The sequence below is a fragment of the Ascaphus truei genome, chromosome 1, assembly GCF_040206685.1.
Source record: "Ascaphus truei isolate aAscTru1 chromosome 1, aAscTru1.hap1, whole genome shotgun sequence".
In the NCBI taxonomy this organism is placed as follows: Eukaryota; Metazoa; Chordata; class Amphibia; order Anura; family Ascaphidae; genus Ascaphus; species Ascaphus truei.
Genome location: NC_134483.1, coordinates 548,561,314 through 548,584,059, shown reverse-complemented (window position 1 = coordinate 548,584,059; position 22,746 = coordinate 548,561,314). Strand labels below are relative to the sequence as shown.

General features: G+C 44.2%; 1 protein-coding gene across 1 annotated transcript in view; it reads right to left on the bottom strand.

Annotated features, from left to right (window-relative positions):
- The window catches only part of LOC142466063 (vomeronasal type-2 receptor 26-like), a 67,857-nt gene extending 45,644 nt beyond the window's left edge, over positions 1–22,213 (bottom strand). The window contains exons 1-2 of the mRNA XM_075570781.1: positions 21,513–22,213; positions 18,109–18,400 (exon numbers count right to left, since the gene is read on the bottom strand). Coding sequence (XP_075426896.1) covers positions 18,109–18,400; positions 21,513–22,213 — 993 coding nt within the window. The remainder of the gene's footprint in view (positions 1–18,108; positions 18,401–21,512) is intronic.
- Positions 22,214–22,746: the final 533 nt, after the last annotated feature.

Here is a 22,746-nt window from a genome sequence, read left to right as displayed (position 1 = left end):
ACATAATAAATCATTGATGTCCTCAAACAAAAAGAGAAAAAGAAAGACAGGGGAGAGAGAGGAAAAGAGAAAACAAAAAAGGGAAAGAGAAGAAAAGAGGGAGAAGGCAAAAAGGGGAAAAAAGGGGAAAAAAAAGAAGAAAAAAAGGATGATAACAAATAATGACAATTAAAATCAATAACAAGAACTGTAAAGGAAGCACCAAATAAAAGGAGAAAAAAGAATATATGAAGAGAAACAAAATTGACAAATCACAATAGTCATAACAAAAAACCTAAATAAATAAATATGTAAAAATATAAACATATAAACCATGGTGCTATAATCCCAGCAAAGCAGCTTGATAAATGGTGATAAATCAGCATAACATGTTATAACATTCTTTAAAATACGTACTGCACCGACACACTTTATTCGAGCAAATACCCAGTATGTACCTGGCAGATACCTGGAATGCGCCGCTCCTCACCTCTGACAAGCCCCGTTGTGTTTGCCTTCCCAGCCTGGGTTCATGCCTGGCTGACGGGCGGCTGATCTGTTAAATGATAATGATTAGGATTTAATAGGCTGCAATGCTTCGCGTGTCTACCAGATGGCATAAATTCATGAATTGTAATGCAGTATATATATATATATACTGTGCAGTATTGCAGCCAGCGGGAATAAAATGCTTCAATCCCTGCCTGGAAAATAACCCAATGCACTCGGGCAGAAAACAGTCACAAACCTCAATACACCCGGGTATACCCGAATTCGTGGGACTAGCCGAGCTCGAATAAAGTGTGTCGCCAGTGTAAGTAATTATGAAATCACAAGTTACTGTATCATGATAAATATGTTTACGGACTCAAAGGACATCATTTTGCATATTATATAGTGGATACTGAAATATACAAACGGCCCAGGGAATATGACAATCAGAGTAAGTGGCCCATATGCCATTCAATATTTAAACCAAGGGGGTAACGTGTTCTAAGAATAAAAATCCAATATGCCTCCCTTTGGTTTAACAAATTGACATGATCACCACCTCTCAATTTATTGTGAACTAATTCAATACCCAAGAATGAACATTTTCTAACACCTCCCTGTCGACATTCAGAGAAGTGCTTGGACACTGGGTGGTTATGGTACCCTAATCTTATCAGTCTTAAGTGCTCTAAAATTCTGATTTTAAGTGCTCTAATAGTCCTCCCCACATATCTTTTGCCAAAACCGCATGTAATGTAACCAGTGGAGGTTCTAAGGCTATGAATTTCAAGGGTGACTTTGGTTGTGTTTTCTGATTGTGTCTAGATTGCCGGGGCCCAGAGTTACTGGCCACCTCAAAAATGTAGCCAGGAGCCGAGTCGAATTTCCGGGTACATGTAGACACAGACCTCCGGTCAAAGTCCTCCCTGGAAAGCCGTTATGCGGCTCACCGCCAGGATGCCCTGCTTCAGCACAGAACAGAAATGTAAAAGGGGGCATTGGGATAAGCATATCCCAGGTATAGTCAGGGTTCCCTGGTTTATGTGGAGTCCCCCATCGTATATACCCAACCCCCGGAACCGGTATACCCGGTAGGAACCTGTACATTAATAAAGTATATTTTGATACACTAAGGTATACAGTATGTTTAATATAATTCTGAGTCTCTGGGTACAGGGGACAGAATAAAGAAGATGCTGTACTACTATTCCTAGCTGCTTTAATCCCCATACACTATCTTTTGGACTCATACTGGACTCTCAGAGTCCCCCCTCAACCTTTTATATGGTTGGGGCACCCACGAACCCTACACTGGTTCTGGGTCACCTTGGCACTAGCTGAGGTACCCCCCTTAATCTAGGGATTCCCTCAGGTACAGGGATACCTATTCATCCCTGTGCCTCATTCTCCTTTCTGAGCTATGCTGAAGCAAGGTACCCTATTGGTGAGTCGCGCTTGCCTTTTCTAGAGGAGATATTGCTGGGACAACGTGCCTACATGTATCCGAGAATCAGGCATGATTACCGGGTACATTTATGGGGGAACCGGCAACTCCGGACCCCAACCTCCTAGGCACATTCTGTAAACGAATCCTCCGCAAACCCCCCCTTGAAACTCATACACATATATATGTGTTGTGAAGCAGTAGAAGTGGAGTGGTAAGTGAGGTAGAGACTATGGGAAGCTAGTGTAGGGATATGTGTAATGGAGCAGTAGAAGTGCAGCAGTGAGTGAGTTAGAGGATATGGGAAGGCAGGGTAGGGATAGTGTAGTGCAGCAGTAGAAGTGTATAGGTGAGTGAGGTAGAGATTATGGAAAGGCAGGGTAGGGATATGTGTAGTGAAGCAGTAGAAGTGGAGCGGTGAGTGAGGTAGAAGCCATGGGAAGGCAGGGTAGGGATATGTGTAGTGGAGCAGTAGAAGTGGAGCGGTGAGTAAAGTAGAAGCTATGGGAAGGCAGGGTGGGGATATGTGTAGTGGATCAGTAGAAGTGGAGCGGTGAGTAAAGTAGAAGCTATGGGAAGGCAGGGTGGGGATATGTGTAGTGGATCAGTAGAAGTGGAGCGGTGAGTAAAGTAGAAGCTATGGGAAGGCAGGGTAGGGATATGTGTAGTGAAGCAGTAGAAGGGGAGCGGTGAGTGAGGTAGAAGCTATGGGAAGGCAGGGTGGGGATATGTGTAGTGAAGCAGTAGAAGAGGAGTGGTCAGTGAGGAGTAGCTATGGGAAGGCAGGGTAGGGATATGTGAAGTGCAGCAGTAGAAGTGTAGAGGTGAGTGAGGTAGGGATTATGGGAAGGCAGGGTGGGGATATGTGTAGTGAAGCAGTAGAAGTGGAGCGGTGAGTGAGGTAGAAGCCAAGGGAAGGCAGGGTAGGGATATGTGTAGTGGAGCAGTAGAAGTGGAGCGGTGAGTGAGGTAGAAGCTATGGGAAGGCAGGGTGGGGATATGTGTAGTGAAGCAGTAGAAGAGGAGTGGTGAGTGAGGAGTAGCTATGCGAAGGCAGGGTGGGGATATGTGTAGTGACGCAGTAGAAGTGGAGCGGTGAGTAAAGTAGAAGCTATGGGAAGGCAGGGTGGGGATATGTGTAGTGAAGCAGTAGAAGTGGAGCGGTGAGTAAAGTAGAAGATATGGGAAGGCAGGGTAGGGATATGTGTAGTGGAGCAGTAGAAGTGGAGTGGTGAGTGAGGTAGAAGCTATGGGAAGGCAGGGTGGGGATATGTGTAGTGAAGCAGTAGAAGTGGAGCGGTGAGTAAAGTAGAAGCTATGGGAAGGCAGGGTGGGGATATGTGTAGTGAAGCAGTAGAAGTGGAGCGGTGAGTGAGGTAGAAGCTATGGGAAGGCAGGGTGGGGATATGTGTAGTGAAGCAGTAGAAGTGGAGCGGTGAGTGAGGTAGAAGCTATGGGAAGGCAGGGTGGGGATATGTGTAGTGAAGCAGTAGAAGTGGAGCGGTGAGTGAGGTAGAAGCTATGGGAAGGCAGGGTGGGGATATGTGTAGTGAAGCAGTAGAAGTGGAGCGGTGAGTGAGGTAGAAGCTATGGGAATTCACTGTAAGAACATAATATAATAGCTAACATAACATAATATCTAGTTACTTTAAAATGGACAAACAATGTAACAAGAAAGTTGTAATGGCCACAAGAGTGTGAAGTTGTAGAGGGAGACTTGTTACCAGTAGAAAGAGTTGGTATTGGTGCCACTTTTATTTGTAAGACTTTAGCTAAAGCACAGATTTGGAGATTATATACATTAAGGATCCATCACAATAGATGTAGCAGCGTTAATTGCTCCCACTGAACTTATAGGTTCAAAGAACAATGACACCATATATCACAGAATATTCCACCCTAACGCGCCAGTTGGAGATATTACCGTTGCTATATCTGCACTGTATGTGCACATGTTTTTCTCCTAAAGCCATAAGAGGACCTTTAAAGGTGACGATTTACATTGGACCAAATGAAATGTAATGATAATAATTTGATTCCATAATTTATAGCGACATGAATAAGGGTTTAAAAAAAGGTCAGAACTAACATTTTCCTTTATTTCTTAGTTTATTCTATAACCTGAATTTGATGCAGATCATTTTACTGTGCTTATATTTACATTATCTCTATCATGTTCTTTCTGATTTGTTTCTCAGATTAGTTATGCAGCATTTATATGCTGAATAATGTATTATTTGTGTGGAGCAAAGACAATATATACAATCACTGCACATTCATCCTTTGTAAATAAGGACAGAGGGAAAAGCTTTATACCTTTCTCAAAATTTTAATAACGTGTATTTGGATACTGAACGTATCCCTCTCATTAGTTCAGTTGCAGGATTACAACATACGTACAGCACACATTTTTGATTAAATTACAGAGTATAAGGTAATCCTTTCAGTATACCCGTAAATTAGGTACATACTGCTGCGCCAGCCTTTATTCTAAAACTTCTCTGAGCCGTTGTCGTTGCATCTCCTGTATTCCACGCGCTATAAATTTTGCATCCCCCGTGTTCATGCCCGGCACCCACGGTTGATCTGCGGTTGATCTATTTAATTACAATGGTTTCGAATTTAATTGGGGGCAATTCTTCGCGTATCCGCCAGGTGGCAGATATTCATGAATTCTAATGTGTACACTACTTGTGCTACAGTAATGTGTCAACTTGCAGGTGTTTAAAAAAACCCACAGTGGTCCATTGTGAATTGACCTTGGTACTGCAGAAGTTACTGTATCAATTTAGGCGTTTCATAATAAAAACTCAATACGCTGTGTCATTTTTACATTATTTCTCCTGTCCTGCACAGTTGCCGACCGGACGGACGCAATGAGTACACCGCAGTACGTGTGCAAAAGACCTGACTTATGTTCTGCAATTAATGCAGCAGATGATAAAATGGCCACAGTTGCCGAAATCTATCAATATTTCATCGTAAATTATGACTTTTACAAATTTTCCCTGATGCTCGTGGGTGGAAGCGAGAAATAAGGAAAAAGTTAAGTAGTGATTCGTGTTTTTTTCGTATTACCCCTGCACACGGAGTTAGAGGAAGGTATTGGTGTGTGATGCCAGATTTTTTCTGTATCATTGATAAAGAAGACTTCAAAAGGAGAAAGGTCATGTTAAATCCAAATAAGATTAATCAATCCCAGACCAGCAATGTAACAGCGCCTGCACCGGCGCCAGCACTGGCTTACAATAACGGTCTGACCATCAGTGAAAACCTGGTGACTGGCAACCCTTGCTACTGCTGCGGCACACTTTATTCTAACAAATCACCGGTTTGTCACCGGCTTGTTCCTGGAATGCGACGCTGTTCACCCGGAGCATGCCGCGTTCGTTTTGCTTTCCCAGCCACGGGTCATGCTCGGCTGACGCGCGGTTGATGTGTTAATTGTTAATGGTTCAGGATTTAATAGGCTGCAATGCTTCGCGTGTCCGCCAGATGGCAGAAATTCATGAATTGTAATGCAGTATATACAGTATATATATATATATAAATATATATATACAGTATATATACTGTATAACAACAACCCCTATAACCCCTAACATACACATAAAGTACTGTATATGCACATCAATGATACTATAGGCCGTCCCCTGGCGAGATGTGTTTGCAGCAGAGAGAGATCCGCTGCTCTCTCTGCGCAAACATCGGCACATTAAAAATGATTTAAAATACATTTTTATTCATAGTGTAGATGTGCAGGGGGTCTCCGGAGCTGAACCGCGTTGGTTTCAGGTCCGGGGACCCCCTGCTTCCCGAGATACAGCACCCTTTATGAGGTGCCAGTATCCCTCTGCATTTAAAGGTCCCGATCACGTGACCACGGAATGTAAACAAAGCAGAGGGATACCGGCACCCCATAAAGGGGCCTGTATCTCAGGAAGAAGGGGGTCCCCGGACCTAAAACCAAAGCGCTTAAGCTCCGGAGACCCTCTGCACATCTACAGTATGAATAAAACACACATATCAATAAACACTTGTTCCTTACCTTTGCGGCTATGTGCTATGGTAACGAAGCAGCATGAATGTATTTTTAATAATATTGTACAGTGAGCAGGGGTTTCCCTGAGCCACAAATCAAAACTCTAAATACTGTATATATATATATATATATATATATATATATATATATATATATATATATAATCAAAAAATAAATAGATGACACCGTTCTGTGGCTAACGAAATGCTTTTATTTGTGCGAGCTTTCGAGATACACTGATCTCTTCTTTCGGCGATGTTACAATGAATGAAGCAAAAGGTACAGTATACTTAAAAACAGTGTCTCTTGGAATGTTATCTGTGCTGTTCCTTTCCCCGGTGTGGATGTGTTTTATGGCCAGAGGTGTCAAAAGGTTACTGAAAGCAAGTGAAGAAAGAGTGTGTATGTGTATCAGTGTGAATAAAAATGAATGGAGAGCCCACAGTATATACAGTGCTTTACACAAGGTGTGTGTGGAGTGGGAGTGGATATAAATGGTGCGGGTGGGTGTGGAAATGTGAGAGTTTGTAGCACAACTAAAAGCGTGTGTGGATACTTAGTGGTCCCTATTGGTGTATAGTATATATATATATATATATATATATATATATATATATATATATATATATATATATATATATATATATATATATATTGTACAGTGAGCAGGGGGTTCCCTGAGCCACAAATCAAAGCTCAAGGGACCCCCTGCTCCTGCACAATATTATTAAAATACAGAAATGCTGCTTCATTACCATAGCTGATATCCGCTAAGGCAATGAAGGTTTAAGGCAGAATAGCATGTTTATTGGGGACATTTTCCCCCAATAAACATTGCAATAAACAACATACAGTACACCCCCTGTGTATTTAAAATACATAAACAACAATAAATACATTAAATACATATTTTGAATGTGTCTGTTAAGCTTCCCTGCCTTGACTGTAATCTGTGTAAAGCCCCCTCCCCCTATTGTGTCTGTTAAGCTTCCCTGCCTTGACTAATCTGTGTAAAGCCCCCTCCCCTATTGTGTCTGTTAAATCTCCCTGCCTGTGTTTCTGTGAGTGCAGTGTATGTAAATGTGGGGAGGGGGAGGGGGATCCCGATGTCCATAAACTATAATGCAGTGCCTCACTGCCAATGACCCACCCGTGAGGCCTAACCACCCTCACCCACTACCCACAAGGGAGGCCTACCCACATACCGTTGCCCCCCCCCCTCCACCGCCCAATCCTGCCCATGGTCCCTCCGCAGCTGCAAAACAGAGACAAAAATTAAAACATTCAAAGTAATGTCCCCTAACCCCTTAATCACCATAGCGGTTATTAACCGCTACAGTCATTAAGGGGTTAAACCACCCTCACCCACCACTCAGGATGCCTACATACCCTCCCACACTAACCCCCCACCCCGTCAGGCCTAACCATCCTCACCCACTACTCACAAGGGAGGCCTACCCACATACCGTTGGGGAAACCCCTCCCCACACCCCAAGTACCCACAATAAAAACAATACACAGCCCCACAATAAGCATCATTACATTTATTAAATACATTACCCACCCCCTGTGCCCCCCCCCATAAATACAAGATTTATCCTTTTACAAACAGGGTTCATAACGCAGCCCCACGCGTGTCCCCGGTGGGCTGGCGGGGCACCTGACAGACCTACAGGGTGCCAGCAGCCCTTTTCAAACAGGTTCTGGAGGCCTGCTGGTGGGTCCCGCCAGCACCATGGCCCCCAGGTGGTCTCCTTGGGTCACCGTGGGCCATAATTGGGTTCCCACGGTAGGCCCGCGGATGTCTGGGAGCCCCATGTCAGACCCACAGATGTCTGTGGGGCCTTGGGTGGTTCCCACGGGGGTCTGGGGAACTCATGAGTGCTCACTATGGGTCTGCGGTGCACCACATCTTCATCCCTGCACCTATGGGTCGGCGGTGCCCCCACAGATGTGAGGCCACCGCTTCATCCCCGCAGACTACGAGTTTGCGGTGCCCCCACAGATGTGAGGCCACCGCTTCATCCCCGCATGTGTCACCCATGGAACCACCAGCCTGATACCCGTGAGATACCCGAGGAGACCCGCAGGTGGTCTCCAGAGGTCCCACGCAGAACCACGGAACAAACCCTGAATGTAAAAAAAATAAACCTGGCCTATACATTCAATACATACACCCCCCCCCCCCAACACCTACAGTACAATAATGTGCAAAATAACTATTATCCAGATATGGATAATAGATTAATTGCCCATTATTAAAAACATTAACTAGCATATTCAAATAAATAAAGTACTACTGACCTCATCAATAAGAAGTCTCCGTCGCCAGCGACATCCTTGTCTTGCCCGCAAAATACATAGCAAATACAAAGCCAATACATTGCAAGTACATTCAGATATCAATTAACCCCTTAAACACCTTATCAGATAATAACCGCAAAGGTAATTAAGGGGTTAAGCCACACTGGCCCGATACCCACCCTTCACCCATGAATTTGTACAGTGGCTTCATCATGAAACTATATATACAGTATATATATATATATATATATATATATATATATATATATATATATATATATATACACAGAGAGAGATATATATATATATATACAGTATATACACACACACATGATGAACCATATACAAATAAATGTAGAAGGGTTATCAAAACCATACTGTACTTCAAATAACACTTCTCCATACAGACATACTACAATAAAATCAATTTCCTTTAATAATCCTAACTGATCTTACAATCTAAATCATCAAATGCCAATGCAAGCAAAATACAAATACCTCCAAACAAGTAAACTATTTTAATCAATCAAGTAAACAAAAATCAATTAGCATTCATTATTTACATCCCTAAACAATTGACAGTCCATCACGAACAATTAAACAATTAACCAATTCACGCCTGGAGCAGAACAATTTAGCATGTGAAAAAATATAAGTACCAACCAGAATACAAAATTTAAAACCAAGGCTAACCCTGAACACAAGCACACAATACAATATCAACAATTACAGTACATCTATCTAATTTTAAAATACTTTAAACACACAATAAAGCATAGCAGCATAGACAAATTAATTTAAAACACATCAAATCAAGCTTTTAAAACAACATCATTTCTTACCCTGTATGTATATATCTCTCTAGACATACATACATATACAGAGGCAAGAAATGATATACCACAAAAAAAATACACATGTTAAAAAGCTTTTAAAAAAATTAACAAGTTAAATAAAATACATTTCTTTAGTTCACTTACCATTACTTGGCCCCACCGACTCCCATTGCGCAGCTTACTCACGAACCAATCCACCAGGCACAGGAACCCATAAAATAATGAACCATAAAAAAATAAACATTACACTAAAAATCCAAATCAATCCACGGGTCTTCTAATTTTAATCCATCTTCATCTGTATTCTTCTTTCTTCTGTCTTCTTCCCGCCTTCGGCCACGCCCTGGCCTTCTTTCTTCATAGGAGGTCCTTCCTCCTCGGCGGCTGGCTTCAAAATGAGATGACATAGGCTTTTAAAGGCCTATGACGTCACATTTTCATCATATGGTTCCCACTGCCCTGATTGGGCCGGGAAAACCATGTGTTTTGGCCTATAAAAATAAAAATGATGACGTCATTTAAAGGCAATGAAAGCACAGCCAATCAGAATGGCTTTGCTTCAATTGCCTTTAAGATGACGTCATTAAAAGAAACATGGCCGGCCTCACATGGTACGGTAGCCAATCAGAGCGTGGGAACTCCATCCCTACTCTGATTGGCTCTAGTATACCATGTGACAGATGCTTGGGGGAGAAAGGATGTGACGTCAATGAAAACCTGTCACATGGTACCGTAGCCAATCAGAGCGTGGGAACTCCATCCCTACTCTGATTGGCTCTAGTACCATGTGACAGGTTTTCATTGACGTCACATCCTTTCTCCCCCAAGCCTCTGTCACATGGTATACTAGAGCCAATCAGAGTAGGGATGGAGTTCCCACGCTCTGATTGGCTACCGTACCATGTGAGGCCGGCCATGTTTCTTTTAATGACGTCATCTTAAAGGCAATTGAAGCAAAGCCATTCTGATTGGCTGTGCTTTCATTGCCTTTAAGTGATGTCATCATTTGTATTTTTATCGGCCAAAACACATGGTTTTCACGGCCCAATCAGGGCCGTGGGAACCATATGATGAAAAATGTGACGTCATAGGCCTTTAAAAGCCTATGTCGTCTCATTTTGAAGCCAGCCGCCGAAGAGGAAGGACCTCCTATGAAGAAAGAAGGCCAGGGCATGGTCGAAGGCGGGAAGAAGACCCCACCCGGAAGAAGATAGAAGAAAGAAGAATACAGATGAAGATGGATTAAAATTAGAAGACCCGTGGATTGATTTGGATTTTTAGTGTAATGTTTATTTTTTTATGGTTTATTATTTTATGGGTTCCTGTGCCTGGTGGATTGGTTTGTGAGTAAGCTGCGCAACGGGAGTCGGTGGGGCCAAGTAATGGTAAGTGAACTAAAGAAATGTATTTTATTTAACTTGTTAATTTTTTTAAAAGCTTTTTTAACAGGTGTATTTTTTTTCTTGTGGTATATCATTTCTTGCCACTGTATGTATGTATGTATGTATGTATGTCTAGAGAGATATATACATATAGGGTAAGAAATGATGTTGTTTTAAAAGCTTGATTTGATGTGTTTTAAATTAATTTGTCTATGCTGCTATGCTTTGTGTGTTTAAAGTATTTTAAAATTAGATAGATGTACTGTAATTATTGATATTGTATTGTGTGCTTGTGTTCAGGGTTAGCCTTGGTTTTAAATTTTGTATTCTGGTTGGTACTTATATTTTTTCACATGCTAAATTGTTCTGCTCCAGGCGTGAATTAGTTAATTGTTTAATTGTTCGTGATGGACTGTCAATTGTTTAGGGATGTAAATAATGAATGCTAATTGATTTTTGTTTACTTGATTGGTTAAAATAGTTTACTTGTTTGGAGGTATTTGTATTTTGCTTGCATTGGCATTTGATGATATAGATTGTAAGATCAGTTAGGATTATTAAAGGATATTGATTTTATTGTAGTGTGTCTGTATGGAGAAGTGTTATTTGTAGTACAGTATGGTTTTGATAACCCTTCTACATTTATTTGTATATTGGTTCATCATGTGTGTGTATATACTGTATATATATATATCTCTGTATATATATATATATATATATATATAGTTGCATGATGAAGCCACTGTACAAATTCATGGGTGAAGGGTGGGTATCGGGCCAGTGTGGCTTAACCCCTTAATTACCTTTGCGGTTATTATCTGATAAGGTGTTTAAGGGGTTAATTGATATCTGAATGTACTTGCAATGTATTGGCTTTGTATTTGCTATGTATTTTGTGGGCAAGACAAGGATGTCGCTGGCGACGGAGACTTCTTATTGATGAGGTCAGTAGTACTTTATTTATTTGAATATGCTAGTTAATGTTTTTAATAATGGGCAATTAATCTATTATCCATATCTTGATAATAGTTATTTTGAACATTATTGTACTGTAGGTGTTGGGGGGGGGGGGTGTATGTATTGAATGTATAGGCCAGGTTTATTTTTTTTACATTCAGGGTTTGTTCCGTGGTTCTGCGTGGGACCTCTGGAGACCACCTGCGAGTCTCCTCGGGTATCTCACGGGTATCAGGCTGGTGGTTACACGGGTGACACATGCGGGGATGAAGCGGTGGCCTCACATCTGTGGGGGCACCGCGGACCCGTAGTCTGCGGGGATGAAGCGGTGGCCTCACATCTGTGGGGGCACCGCCGACCCATAGGTGCGGGGATGAAGATGTGTGGTCCCACTTCTGTGGGGGCACTGCGGACCCGTAGTGAGCACTCGTGAGTTCCCCAGACCCCTGTGGGAACCACCCGAGGCCCCGCAGACACCTGTGGGTCTGACCCGGGGCTCCCAGACATCCGAGAGCCTACCGTGGGGACCCAATTGTGGCCCACGGTGACCCAAGGAGACCACCTGGGGGCCATGGTGCTGGCGGGACCCACCAGCAGGCCTCCAGAACCTGTTTGAAAAGGGCTGCTGGCACCCTGTAGGTCTGTCAGGTGCCCCGCCAGCCCACCGGGGACTTGCGTGGGGCTGCGTTATGAACCCTGTTTGTAAAAGGATAAATCTTGTATTTATGGGGGGGGGGGCACAGGGGGTGGGTAATGTATTTAATAAATATAATGATGCTTATTGTGGGGCTGTGTATTGTTTTTATTGTGGGTACTGGGGGGTGGGGGGGGGGGTTCCCCAAAGGTATGTGGGTAGGCCTCCCTTGTGGGTAGTGGGTGAGGGTGGTTAGGCCTCACGGGTGGGTCATTGGCAGTGAGGCGCTGCATTATAGTGTATGGACATCGGGATACCCCTCCCCCTCCCCACATTTACATACACTGCACTCACAGAAACACAGGCAGGGAGATTTAACAGACACAATAGGGGGAGGGGGCTTTACACAGATTAGTCAAGGCAGGGAAGCTTAACAGACACAATAGGGGGAGGAGGCTTTACACAAATTACAGTCAAGGCAGGGAAGCTTAACAGACACATTCAAAATATGTATTTAATGTATTTATTGTTGTTTATGTACTTTAAATATACAGGGGGTGTACTGTATTTTGTTTATTACAATGTTTATTGGGGGGCAAATGTCCCCAATAAACATGCTATTCTGCCTTAACCCTTCATTGCCTTAGCGTCTATCAGCTATGGTAATGAAGCAGCATTTCTGTATTTTAATAATATTGTGCAGGAGCAGGGGGTCCCTTGAGCTTTGATTTGTGGCTCAAGGAAACCCCTGCTCACTGTACAATATTATTAAAAAAGACATTCATGCCTATATTATCATTGATGTGCATATACAGTAAGTGTATTACTGTATGTTAGGGGTTACAGGGGTTGTTGTTATATATATATATATATATATATATATATATATATATATATTTATATACAGTATATATATATATATATTTATTTATATTCATGTATTTATTTAGATTTTTTTTTTTTTTTTTGGGCGGCTGCTGTGTGTGATTTTTTTTTATTGTGGGTAGTGGGGGTGGGTGAAGGGGGTATTAGCCCCAACGGTGGTTGTTTAGGGCTTGCGGGGGGGTAGCGGGAGTGGTTAACCCCTTCATGACCGTAGCGGTATTAACTGCTACGGTCGTGAAGGGGTTAAGTGCACCCGCAACCCTCCCGCAAGTCCTAAACTCACAACTGCCAAATACCCACTTCACCCACCCCCGCTACCCACAATAAAGCGGGCACGGTGGGTTAACCCCTTAATTGCCTTAGCGGCTATCAGCTATGGTAATGAAGCAGCATTTCTATATTTTAATAATATTGTGCAGGAGCAGGAGGTCCCCTGAGCTTTGATTTGTGGCTCAGGGAACCCCCTGCTCACTGTACAATATTATTAAAAATACATTCATGCTGCTTCGTTACCATAGCACATAGCCGCAAAGGTAAGGAACGAGTGATTATTGATATGTGTGTTTTATTCATACTGTAGATGTGCAGAGGGTCTCCGGAGCTGAAGCGCTTTGGTTTTAGGTCGGGGGACCCCCTTCTTCCTGAGATACAGGCCCCTTTATGGGGTGCCGGTATCCCTCTGCTTTGTTTACATTTCGCGGTCACGTGATCGGGACCTTTAAATGCAGAGGGATACTGGCACCTCATAAAGGGGGCTGTATCTCGGGAAACAGGGGATCCCCGGACCTGAAACCAACGCGGTTCAGCTCTGGAGACCCCCTGCACATCTACACTATGAATACAAATGAATTTTAAATAATTTTTAATGTGCCGATGTTTGCGCAGAGAGAGTAGCGGATCTCTCTCTGCTGCAAACACATCTCGCCAGGGGACGGCCTATACTGCACCGACACACTTTATTCGAGCAAATACCCAGTATGTACCTGGCAGATACCTGGAATGCGCCGCTCCTCACCTCTGACAAGCCCCGTTGCATTTGCCTTCCCAGCCTGGGTTCATGCCTGGCTGACGGGCGGCTGATCTGTTAAATGATAATGATTAGGATTTAATAGGCTGCAATGCTTCGCGTGTCTACCAGATGGCATAAATTCATGAATTGTAATGCAGTATATATATATATACTGTGCAGTATTGCAGCCAGCGGGAATAAAATGCTTCAATCCCTGCTTGGAAAATACCTCAATGCACTCGGGCAGAAAACAGTCACAAACCTCAATACACCCGGGTATACCCGAATTCGTGGGACTAGCCGAGCTCGAATAAAGTGTGTCGCCAGTGTAGTATCATTGATGTGCATATACTGTACAGTACTGTATGTGTATGTTAGGGGTTATAGGGGTTGTTGTTGTACAGTATATATATATATATATATACTGCATTACAATTCATGAATTTCAGGGGACGGCTTCTCGGCTGCAAAGACAACAGCTCGCAAACGCCCCCATGAGTTTTTACACGGCATTGCAGTATTGCAGACAGCGGGAATAAAATGTTTAAATCACAGCCACGAAAATAACGCAATACATCCCGGGCGAAAACGACACAAAACCGCACATAACCGGGATAATCTGAAATTCGCGGAGCTAGCCGAGTTAGAATAAAGTTGTTCAACTCTGTATATGTCCCCGCCAGGATACCTGCATATCTTCCAGCCTGAGCCAGATTTCAGGTAGAGATACCAGCAAGCTTGCATGTACCAAAATGATTTCCAGCTTCATCAGCTGTCAACTACAGATGTAGAAGGCCCGCTGTCACCTGTCAACTACGTGATTAATGAAGACTACAGGACTGACAGTGGCTCATCACCACCCATTTAGCAAAGTCTATAATGAACGTAAATACAGTATTATTTACTACATTAACTACCTGTATTACACTAGAGTATGTGCATTACTTACACTACCTGCAGTTCAAGCTGCCGTATTTTATTCTTTTTTTTAAATATCAATACATTATGCACACAGACAAGTGATTAGTTACTGCAGATCGTGTTCCTGTAATCAATCGCTTTGCTCATGCTTATTTAGTTCTATTATTTTATTCACAATACTAGAAAATGTAGTCCAGCAATATATTGGCTTGATGTTACTACAGTAGATATTGAACAATTGGTGGACAGCTAGGCGCATGCGTGTATGTCTCATGGTACCTTGTTGAAACGCATATGTGTATCATCACATCCCCAACCCCCACCCACCTCGCACACAAAGTCTTACTACAGTAACAAGACAACGGTAATGCAACCACTTATCAACACCCCCTGCCCCCCCCCCCCCCACCCCCTGGGCCATTCATGAAAATTCTTGTAGCCTTCTTGAAGGAACCATTATGTGAAATGTTATACAGTACTTACTGTATGTTTTATAAAAGGTGACACAATGAAACAATTTAAAAAAATCAACTTTTTATTTTTTTTGGGAGTAAAAACATTATTTTATAACTTTTGAACAACAGAACAATCAAGCAGCAGCAAAGTCGATCCCCACCAGTCTGTCCTTCCAGGGACGAGCCCTTATATGCCTCAAAAGGCAATTGATGGTGTCTCTCACGTTCTCATTAAATGATCGGTAACAGTAAAATAACGCTGCACTTCCTCCAATATTGTTCTCCTTAAATTTTCTGGCAGAGCCTTCTTGATTCTATTCCCTTCATAATTAACATTGTGGGTCCACCTGCTGTACATCTCATAGCTGACGTGGTGTTTAAAGATGTACAGGGCATATTTATGGGCTACACCAGCACTTCCGATCTTGTATTCTCCCAGACTTGCTGGGGCAGGTCGCGCAAGATGATGTCTGGCAAAGTTTCAATGCAAGCTTGTGTGCTTCTGGGAGTGGGTGTGCTTCTGGCGGAGAGTGAGGGTAGGTGGTCTGGGAGGATGCTTTCCTCATGTTGTAGTGGGATGCTTTCTTCCTGTCGCAGTGGCCTTATCGGGGTTGACATCTCCTGTCGTGGTCTTACAGGGTTTGTCATCACATCCTCATCAATGGCATACAGGTACACGTCCAGGCCACCCTCCTGCTCCTGCGTCCCACATACAGGGCCAGGAACTCCAAGCAAAGAATTTATCCCCGCTATGTTACTCTCCATCTTCTCCATGTTCCTCTCCATCTTCTCCATACGCCTATCCATATTTAACATGGTCTCCAAAAGATGGTCAATCTTTTGCACCATAGAGTTGTCAGGGATATCGACACAGCTTAAACCATTCAGCATGCGGGTGAAAGAGCTGGATCTGGTGCGAGGAGTGCTGTTGCCATCTGTGTGGATGGGTGCTGGAGCGGATGAAATAGGGGTTCATAGCAGAGCACCGTAGGGGATGGGTGCTGGAACAGTTAATCTCTGCTTCAAATATACATTTTCAAATTACAATTACTGTACACACACACACACACACACACACACACACACACACACACACACACACACACACACACACACGCACACACGCACACAGACTTGCAGAACTGTATGGCTGTACAGTAGGTTGAATTGCTACTAGACTTTTAAGACAACAGTGTCACGATGGACGGAACTTATCAACAATTTTTATATTTTGGGGATTCTCGATTGAGCAAACAAATTAAGCAAAATAAATTGTCATTTATTTCCTTGATGGACAAACACACGACAACTTCAGAATACACTTAATAAAACACTTACTTAAATGGGGGAACGGGATAAATGTTCCAGTGAACGAAAAACACAGAAATAGTCTTTTAAATTGCAGTCCTTTTGCAAGGGGGGCAAGATGCCAGCCCGTTATTTCCTTGAAATGTAAAAAGTCTGTTCTGGTTCTTTGGGGTTCGTTCTGGAATCCCCAGGGCTAACTAAATCCTGAAGCAGGGCTAGTTTCCTTGTTGCAATGTTTTTAACCCCTTGCGTTCTGGAATCGCAGTCGCTGTACTTAGATCTTATCCGCTTGAAGAAATCAGGTAACAACCACAGGAATGAGGGCTACAGGCCTCTTTAAGGACAGGGGCCATTAGGGTTTTTTTCATTAGCCTCATCCCATTGGCAAGGAATTATCTTCCTCCTATCAGAGCCTGCTCTGTAACGTGGGAAAATCCTAAGGCCAGCCCGGGTAACTCTGAGCATGCTCAGTGAGCAGCTTGGTAGCACTACTGAGTAAAAGGGGACCTCTCGTTTCGGGGGATGCAACATCTGGAGTGTGGTCCCAAGGTGTGAAATATCCAGGATGAGTAACAGGATCTGCTACTCAGAAACATCCCGGTTAAGTCACACTTTAAGACTCTGGGGCCTTTCATCCACCACACATCCCTAGACGCATTGCCTCAACAGGGGGCTTTTGAAGCTGCAGAGGGAAATACCCCCCAGCTCATGTATGCATAACATTTGTTCCTTAATGATTCACTTACAAAGGCGGACAGGAAAGTTTCCTGTCCTGACTTTTAAAATTGCACAGTAATTCACATTAATAAAAACATATGTTCCACTTGTCGTACAGTTATATTTTTAATATGTGTGTGCTTGGGGGATTAGACTGAGGCTGCACACCAAAAATCAGGGTGCTGGCTCACTCCGTTCCTGAGTTAGCAGTCTTAATGGAACGGCTCCTGTTATTCAGCACTGCAGGTAGAGACTAGCCTGCAAAATGGGGACAACAATGCATAGAAGGGAAAATACTACATGAGTGGTGCACATAAATGTAACCCCTTCAGTCCCAATGCGAATTAGGATTAATCAGCCGAGCATACTGCTCGCGATCGCTCACGTGAGTTTCTAGACGGTATTGCAGACAACGCTAAAATGCAATTTTCTGCGCCCGATAGAAACCTGAGAGAAACCCAAGTCAATTGCTATACGATTGAAAAACATAGCGCGTCATGACCCGGAATTCAGAGCGGTACGCCTGGCGAGGTTTTAGAATAAAGGCTGGCGCCTCTGTACTGAGCCAAATACCAAAATAAATCAACACTGGAAAGAATGTTGATCCAGGGAGAAATCTGATTGCCAATATTTGGAGTCAGGAAGGAATTTATTTTTCCCTTATGAGATATAATTGGGTGATATTTTACTGTTTTGTTTGCAACAGAGGAAATACTATAACTTATAATAGAAACATCACCTACCTGTGAGTACCCGTATATCCTCAGTGTTTGTGCTATCGGTAAAGATGTGAGTGAGGACAGATCTCCAATAAAACCTGCCAGTTTTCCGTGCTGCATGCAGGAGTAATTAGGGGCTGTCTTCCCGGGCCCCGATAATATCTGTATCACACTCTCTATAGCTTTGTTCACATCTGCACAAGAATCGTATGCATGGTATCCCAGAGTGACATTGGGCAAAATGTCAGGATTCCTGTTTATCTCATCAATGGCAAAAATAAAAGCCAGGAGATGCCTATAATTTTTGGGAATGGGTCTGTGAGAAGATAGGGAACAGGGTTACACCATTATTCAGATATTCAATGGTCACGTCAGCATGTTAATATATCTCTGATCCATCCAGGAATTAATAACGTCACTTTTCTGATAATGTTTAATAAACAATTAGATATAAATATATAACTGAGCCCTATTCATAGTGTTCTGTCCCCGGGATTCACTAAGTGCCAATGCCGAGTATCGCACTGTGAGACGTGTTAATTGCCCCAGAAATGAAAAGCACGCAATCCATGCTCGTGCTGTCCTATGTATTCTACTGGAAATATCCCCTTGCAGCTGTGTATGCTGGAGTAACTTCCCAAGCGCTCCTAAATGGAGGTCCACCAGAGGGGACCTCAAAAAGACAAAACGAAATACACACAAGCCTGTCACGTGAGACAAGGCAGTTTACACCTGTAGTCCTTGTACCCCCACCCTAAGTGATATTGGGGGAGGGAGGGGGGTATGCTACATCTCTGGCTACTACTTAGTGTGTTGTGCTGTGACCTGTTGGTAAACAGGAGGGCTGAGTGCACCGCGATGGTGGAGAGAGCCAGAACAGGGGTGCAGGTTACCTTTATTCTTCATTGGTGCAGCGCCTCCAGTCAGCATAGATCCACTGCAGGGGCAGGGGATGTTCCATACTGACACCTTGTCTTCCTTCACAGCAGCAGACAGTAATCACATTGTTTCTGATACAACTGTCTTTTTTGCAGGCAGATGGTAATAATACAGCAAGCACAGAGGTATCCCTTTTCTCTCGTCTCCCATGCTGGTCAGACTCTTGACTCAGGCATTTGGCCCCTTTCAGGCCTATTACACTTTCCTCCCATCCCCTGGCGGGATGGAGGAAGAGGCTCCTCGCTCCACAGGTGGCGGAGAAAGGATCAAACAGGATCACACTCCTGACTCTTCTCCCTCAATTTAGGAGAGTGTTAGAATTTATAACCTGAGAATGGGGTTTAAAACCCTGCCCCATACAGAAAAGGTTGAATACTGATTGGTGATCACTACTTTTGGATGAACCAATCAGTATCCTTCTCTCTGACTGACACTCTCTGGTAGTTGCTAGGCCTGTCCTTGGATACCGGAAATGTATCCAAGTCTGGAATACACACACAGAGCCTAATGAAGGAATAAACCCCTCCACTGCCTGCACCTAACAGGACTTACACTGGAAAGGTCAAGGCAGATAAGTAGCGGCCGGGAGGCTATGCTATACACCTTTTTACCGGGATCATTCACTGAGCAAAACAAGTTGGTAAAACAAATGATAATTTATTCACTTAAAATAGGCGTAAACACAATGGGACACAAAATACATAATAAAGACACACTTACTGGGGGTCTGGGCTACAAAACCAGACTTTCGTAGCTTAAATAGAACGTAAAACAAAGGTTTTAGTTGACCGAAACTTAGCCAGAAGTGTCCTGGAACTCAAATCGGCATGAGGTTCCTGACGGCGCCACTGTATCTGCTCCGGTTGACTTGTAATAACTTGACCGCAACTTAGCTCCAAACGTCCTGGAATTAACATCGGCATAAAATCCCAACCGCGACCACTACGTTTAATTCTCAGAATTTGGGCGCAAAAAGTGGAACTTAGAAAATATTTAGACCTGAAATTTCTGAATCCGGCTCACTGCTATTTCTTGCAGAGCATCTTTTGGTACATTAAAATTTGCCGCTGCTGTTCTGGCGCTTAGAATCTCACAAATAGATTGGTTGAGGGATTCTTATAGTATTTCAGAGTCCATTCATGAAATACTACAACCAATCTGAGCATGGGAAATGTCTTCCCAGCCAATCAGAGTGATGCCAGTCTACTGAAGCCGGGCAAGCGGATCTTCTGAATCAGCCAAGGGCTTGCACAAGTTTGACATAGTTAAATATAGTGTTGTTTATTGTGTTTAACGGGGGTGGAGGAAGTGGATAATGTCCCCAAGCCAGGCTGGGTAGGCCTCCTTGTGGGTAATGGGTGGTTAGGCCTCACGGGGTGGGTAGACGGGAAGGGTGAATAGGCCTCCCGAGTGGTGGGTGAGGGTGGGTTAACCCCTTAATGACTATAGCGGTTAATGACCGCTAAGGTGATTAAGGGTTAGCGGACATTACATTGGCTATTTTGATTGTTTTTTATATTTTGCAGCTTTTGGAGGGGATATGGGCAGGATGAAGATGAGGATGAAGACGGCCTTCATCGGGGGTGCCTGGAAAAGGTAAGTGTAATATGTATTTACTGTATTTATTGTGATTTATATGTATTTTAAATGGGCAAATGCATTATTATCCATATGTGCATAATAGTAATTTTGCCCATTACTGTATTGTATGTATTAGGGGGCGGGGGGAGGGGGGTGTATTTAGTTAGAAATATTGTTTATTTTTTTGTAGGCACAACATTGGTACCGCAGGCCCGCGGGGACCCCTGGACTCCCGCTTGATCAGCTGGGTACATCTGCGGGGACCCCCGGATCCCCACGGGGTCAGCCGGGGACACCCGCGGGACCCCCAGCCTCCCTTGGGGACCCCCGCGGGTCAGCCGGGGACACCCGCAGGCCTGTTGTATGGGTGTTGCGCCTGCAAAAATGTAAACAAAGACATTTTTCAAAGTCCAGCTTTTTTATCACCTGCCTTTAGCTGGTGAGCTTTGTTCAGTGCAACTTTCATGTACGATAAGTTTGCGTTGCTTAGTGAATCCCGCAGAAGGGCAGGATTCAGCGCAAATAGCTGATCGTACGAGCAAAGATAGACTTTGAAAAATTTCTTGAAAAAAGTCAGTTTTAGAGCACAAAGTGCCTGTTTGCGCGGCTCTTTGAATCGCGCTTGGCAGAACTTCTCGTTCTAAGAGCACTTGGCGCTCTTAAAATGACTTATCACTGCTTAGTGCATAGCCCCCTTAGACTTTAAAAACTGCACACAACCTTATATATCATTCGAGTACCCCCAGAACATCTATACCAGGTTCTGGGTGACCTGCGCATTAACTGGGGATCCCCCCTTTTCTGACCCTTCCCTGGAGAAAGCTAGGTACTCAGCCATCCCTCCCCCAGCAGGATCATCGTCGAACCCCACCCAGTTTCCCCTGTCCTGTGTAGATTTTGCTACCCACTGATTGTCCTGGGTAAGCTTGGTAAAGGCTGCAGGCTCCTCAATGTCTTTGGATGAATCAGTCTTGGCCTGCCTACCACAGCCTGTTACTGCCAACAACTTATGTATTTCAGGGTCCATAGGGTCCTTGTGCCCTGGGCCCTTGGCTCGGTCATGGTGTTGCTGTAATAAATGGTCAAGTGGGGCCTTGCTGACCAGAGCGGGTATAGTAGTGTCCTCCTCCGTTGCGGCGGTCGCCTTTGCGATGACGACATCCGGTTGCACCGGAAGGGTATTGATTTCCTCGGCGTAGGAAGAAGTACCGTCTGGTACATCTCCACTGGATCCCTTCGCTGGAACATGGAGAGAAGTATCCTCACTGCTTTGTTGACTCCTAGCAGTCACGTGGTTCTCCCAACCGGGAGCATGCATGCCCAATGCCATCTCTCGAGGAACCGCCAAGGCCTTGGTGCTCCTACGCTTAGGGTACACCGTCGCTCTCGCTGACATCATGATTACGGGACTCCACTCCCATTCATCCTTGGGGGTAGGCATCTCCTTGGCTGCCCCACTTGAGTGAAACTCCGTCCGGTGCATCACAACGGAGCGCTTCCCATCATAGTCATCCAACGAGGCTTGGGACTCGTCCCCAGGGGAAGAGGACCGGGACACCTCGTGATCGCTGGCAGCTGCTTGCAGGTAGTGGTCCCACTCCTGTGCCATCAGCGGAAGAGCCTCAGCCTCCTCCTGGGCGGTCACCTTACTGGGTAAGTCTTTTCTAGGTACTGGAACAGGGATGCACAGGTCCCTTGGAGCGCACTCTCTCGAGGCTGCGGTCCAATCCGCACCTCTCTGCTGGTAGGTCACGTCATCCTAGCGGGCCTGCAGGGGTGGCAGCAACACCTTTAACTTTAGGTGGGTGGTCCCACACCACTGGCACTTAGACATTAGGCTCACCTCCCCGCCTGGGAAATCACAGCAGGGGCAGATACATTTCAAGAAGCTCTCCCCGTGGACTTGTACTAACAGGAAGCCTCCTGGTAGTCGATATTGGGACACCCGGCCATTGTAGGGTGTTGCGCGGTAGTAGTGTGGATTAGCTCCTGCTTGCTACCTCACCACGAGAAACTGAGATTGCGGTAGCTCGCATCTAGATCCATCCCCATTGGTGACAGTCTCTTTGGTAGTACAATGCCTCCTCCCCTGGTGGATCCCAGAGTACAGGTACATTGCAGATGGGTGTAGCTTCGGCGTTC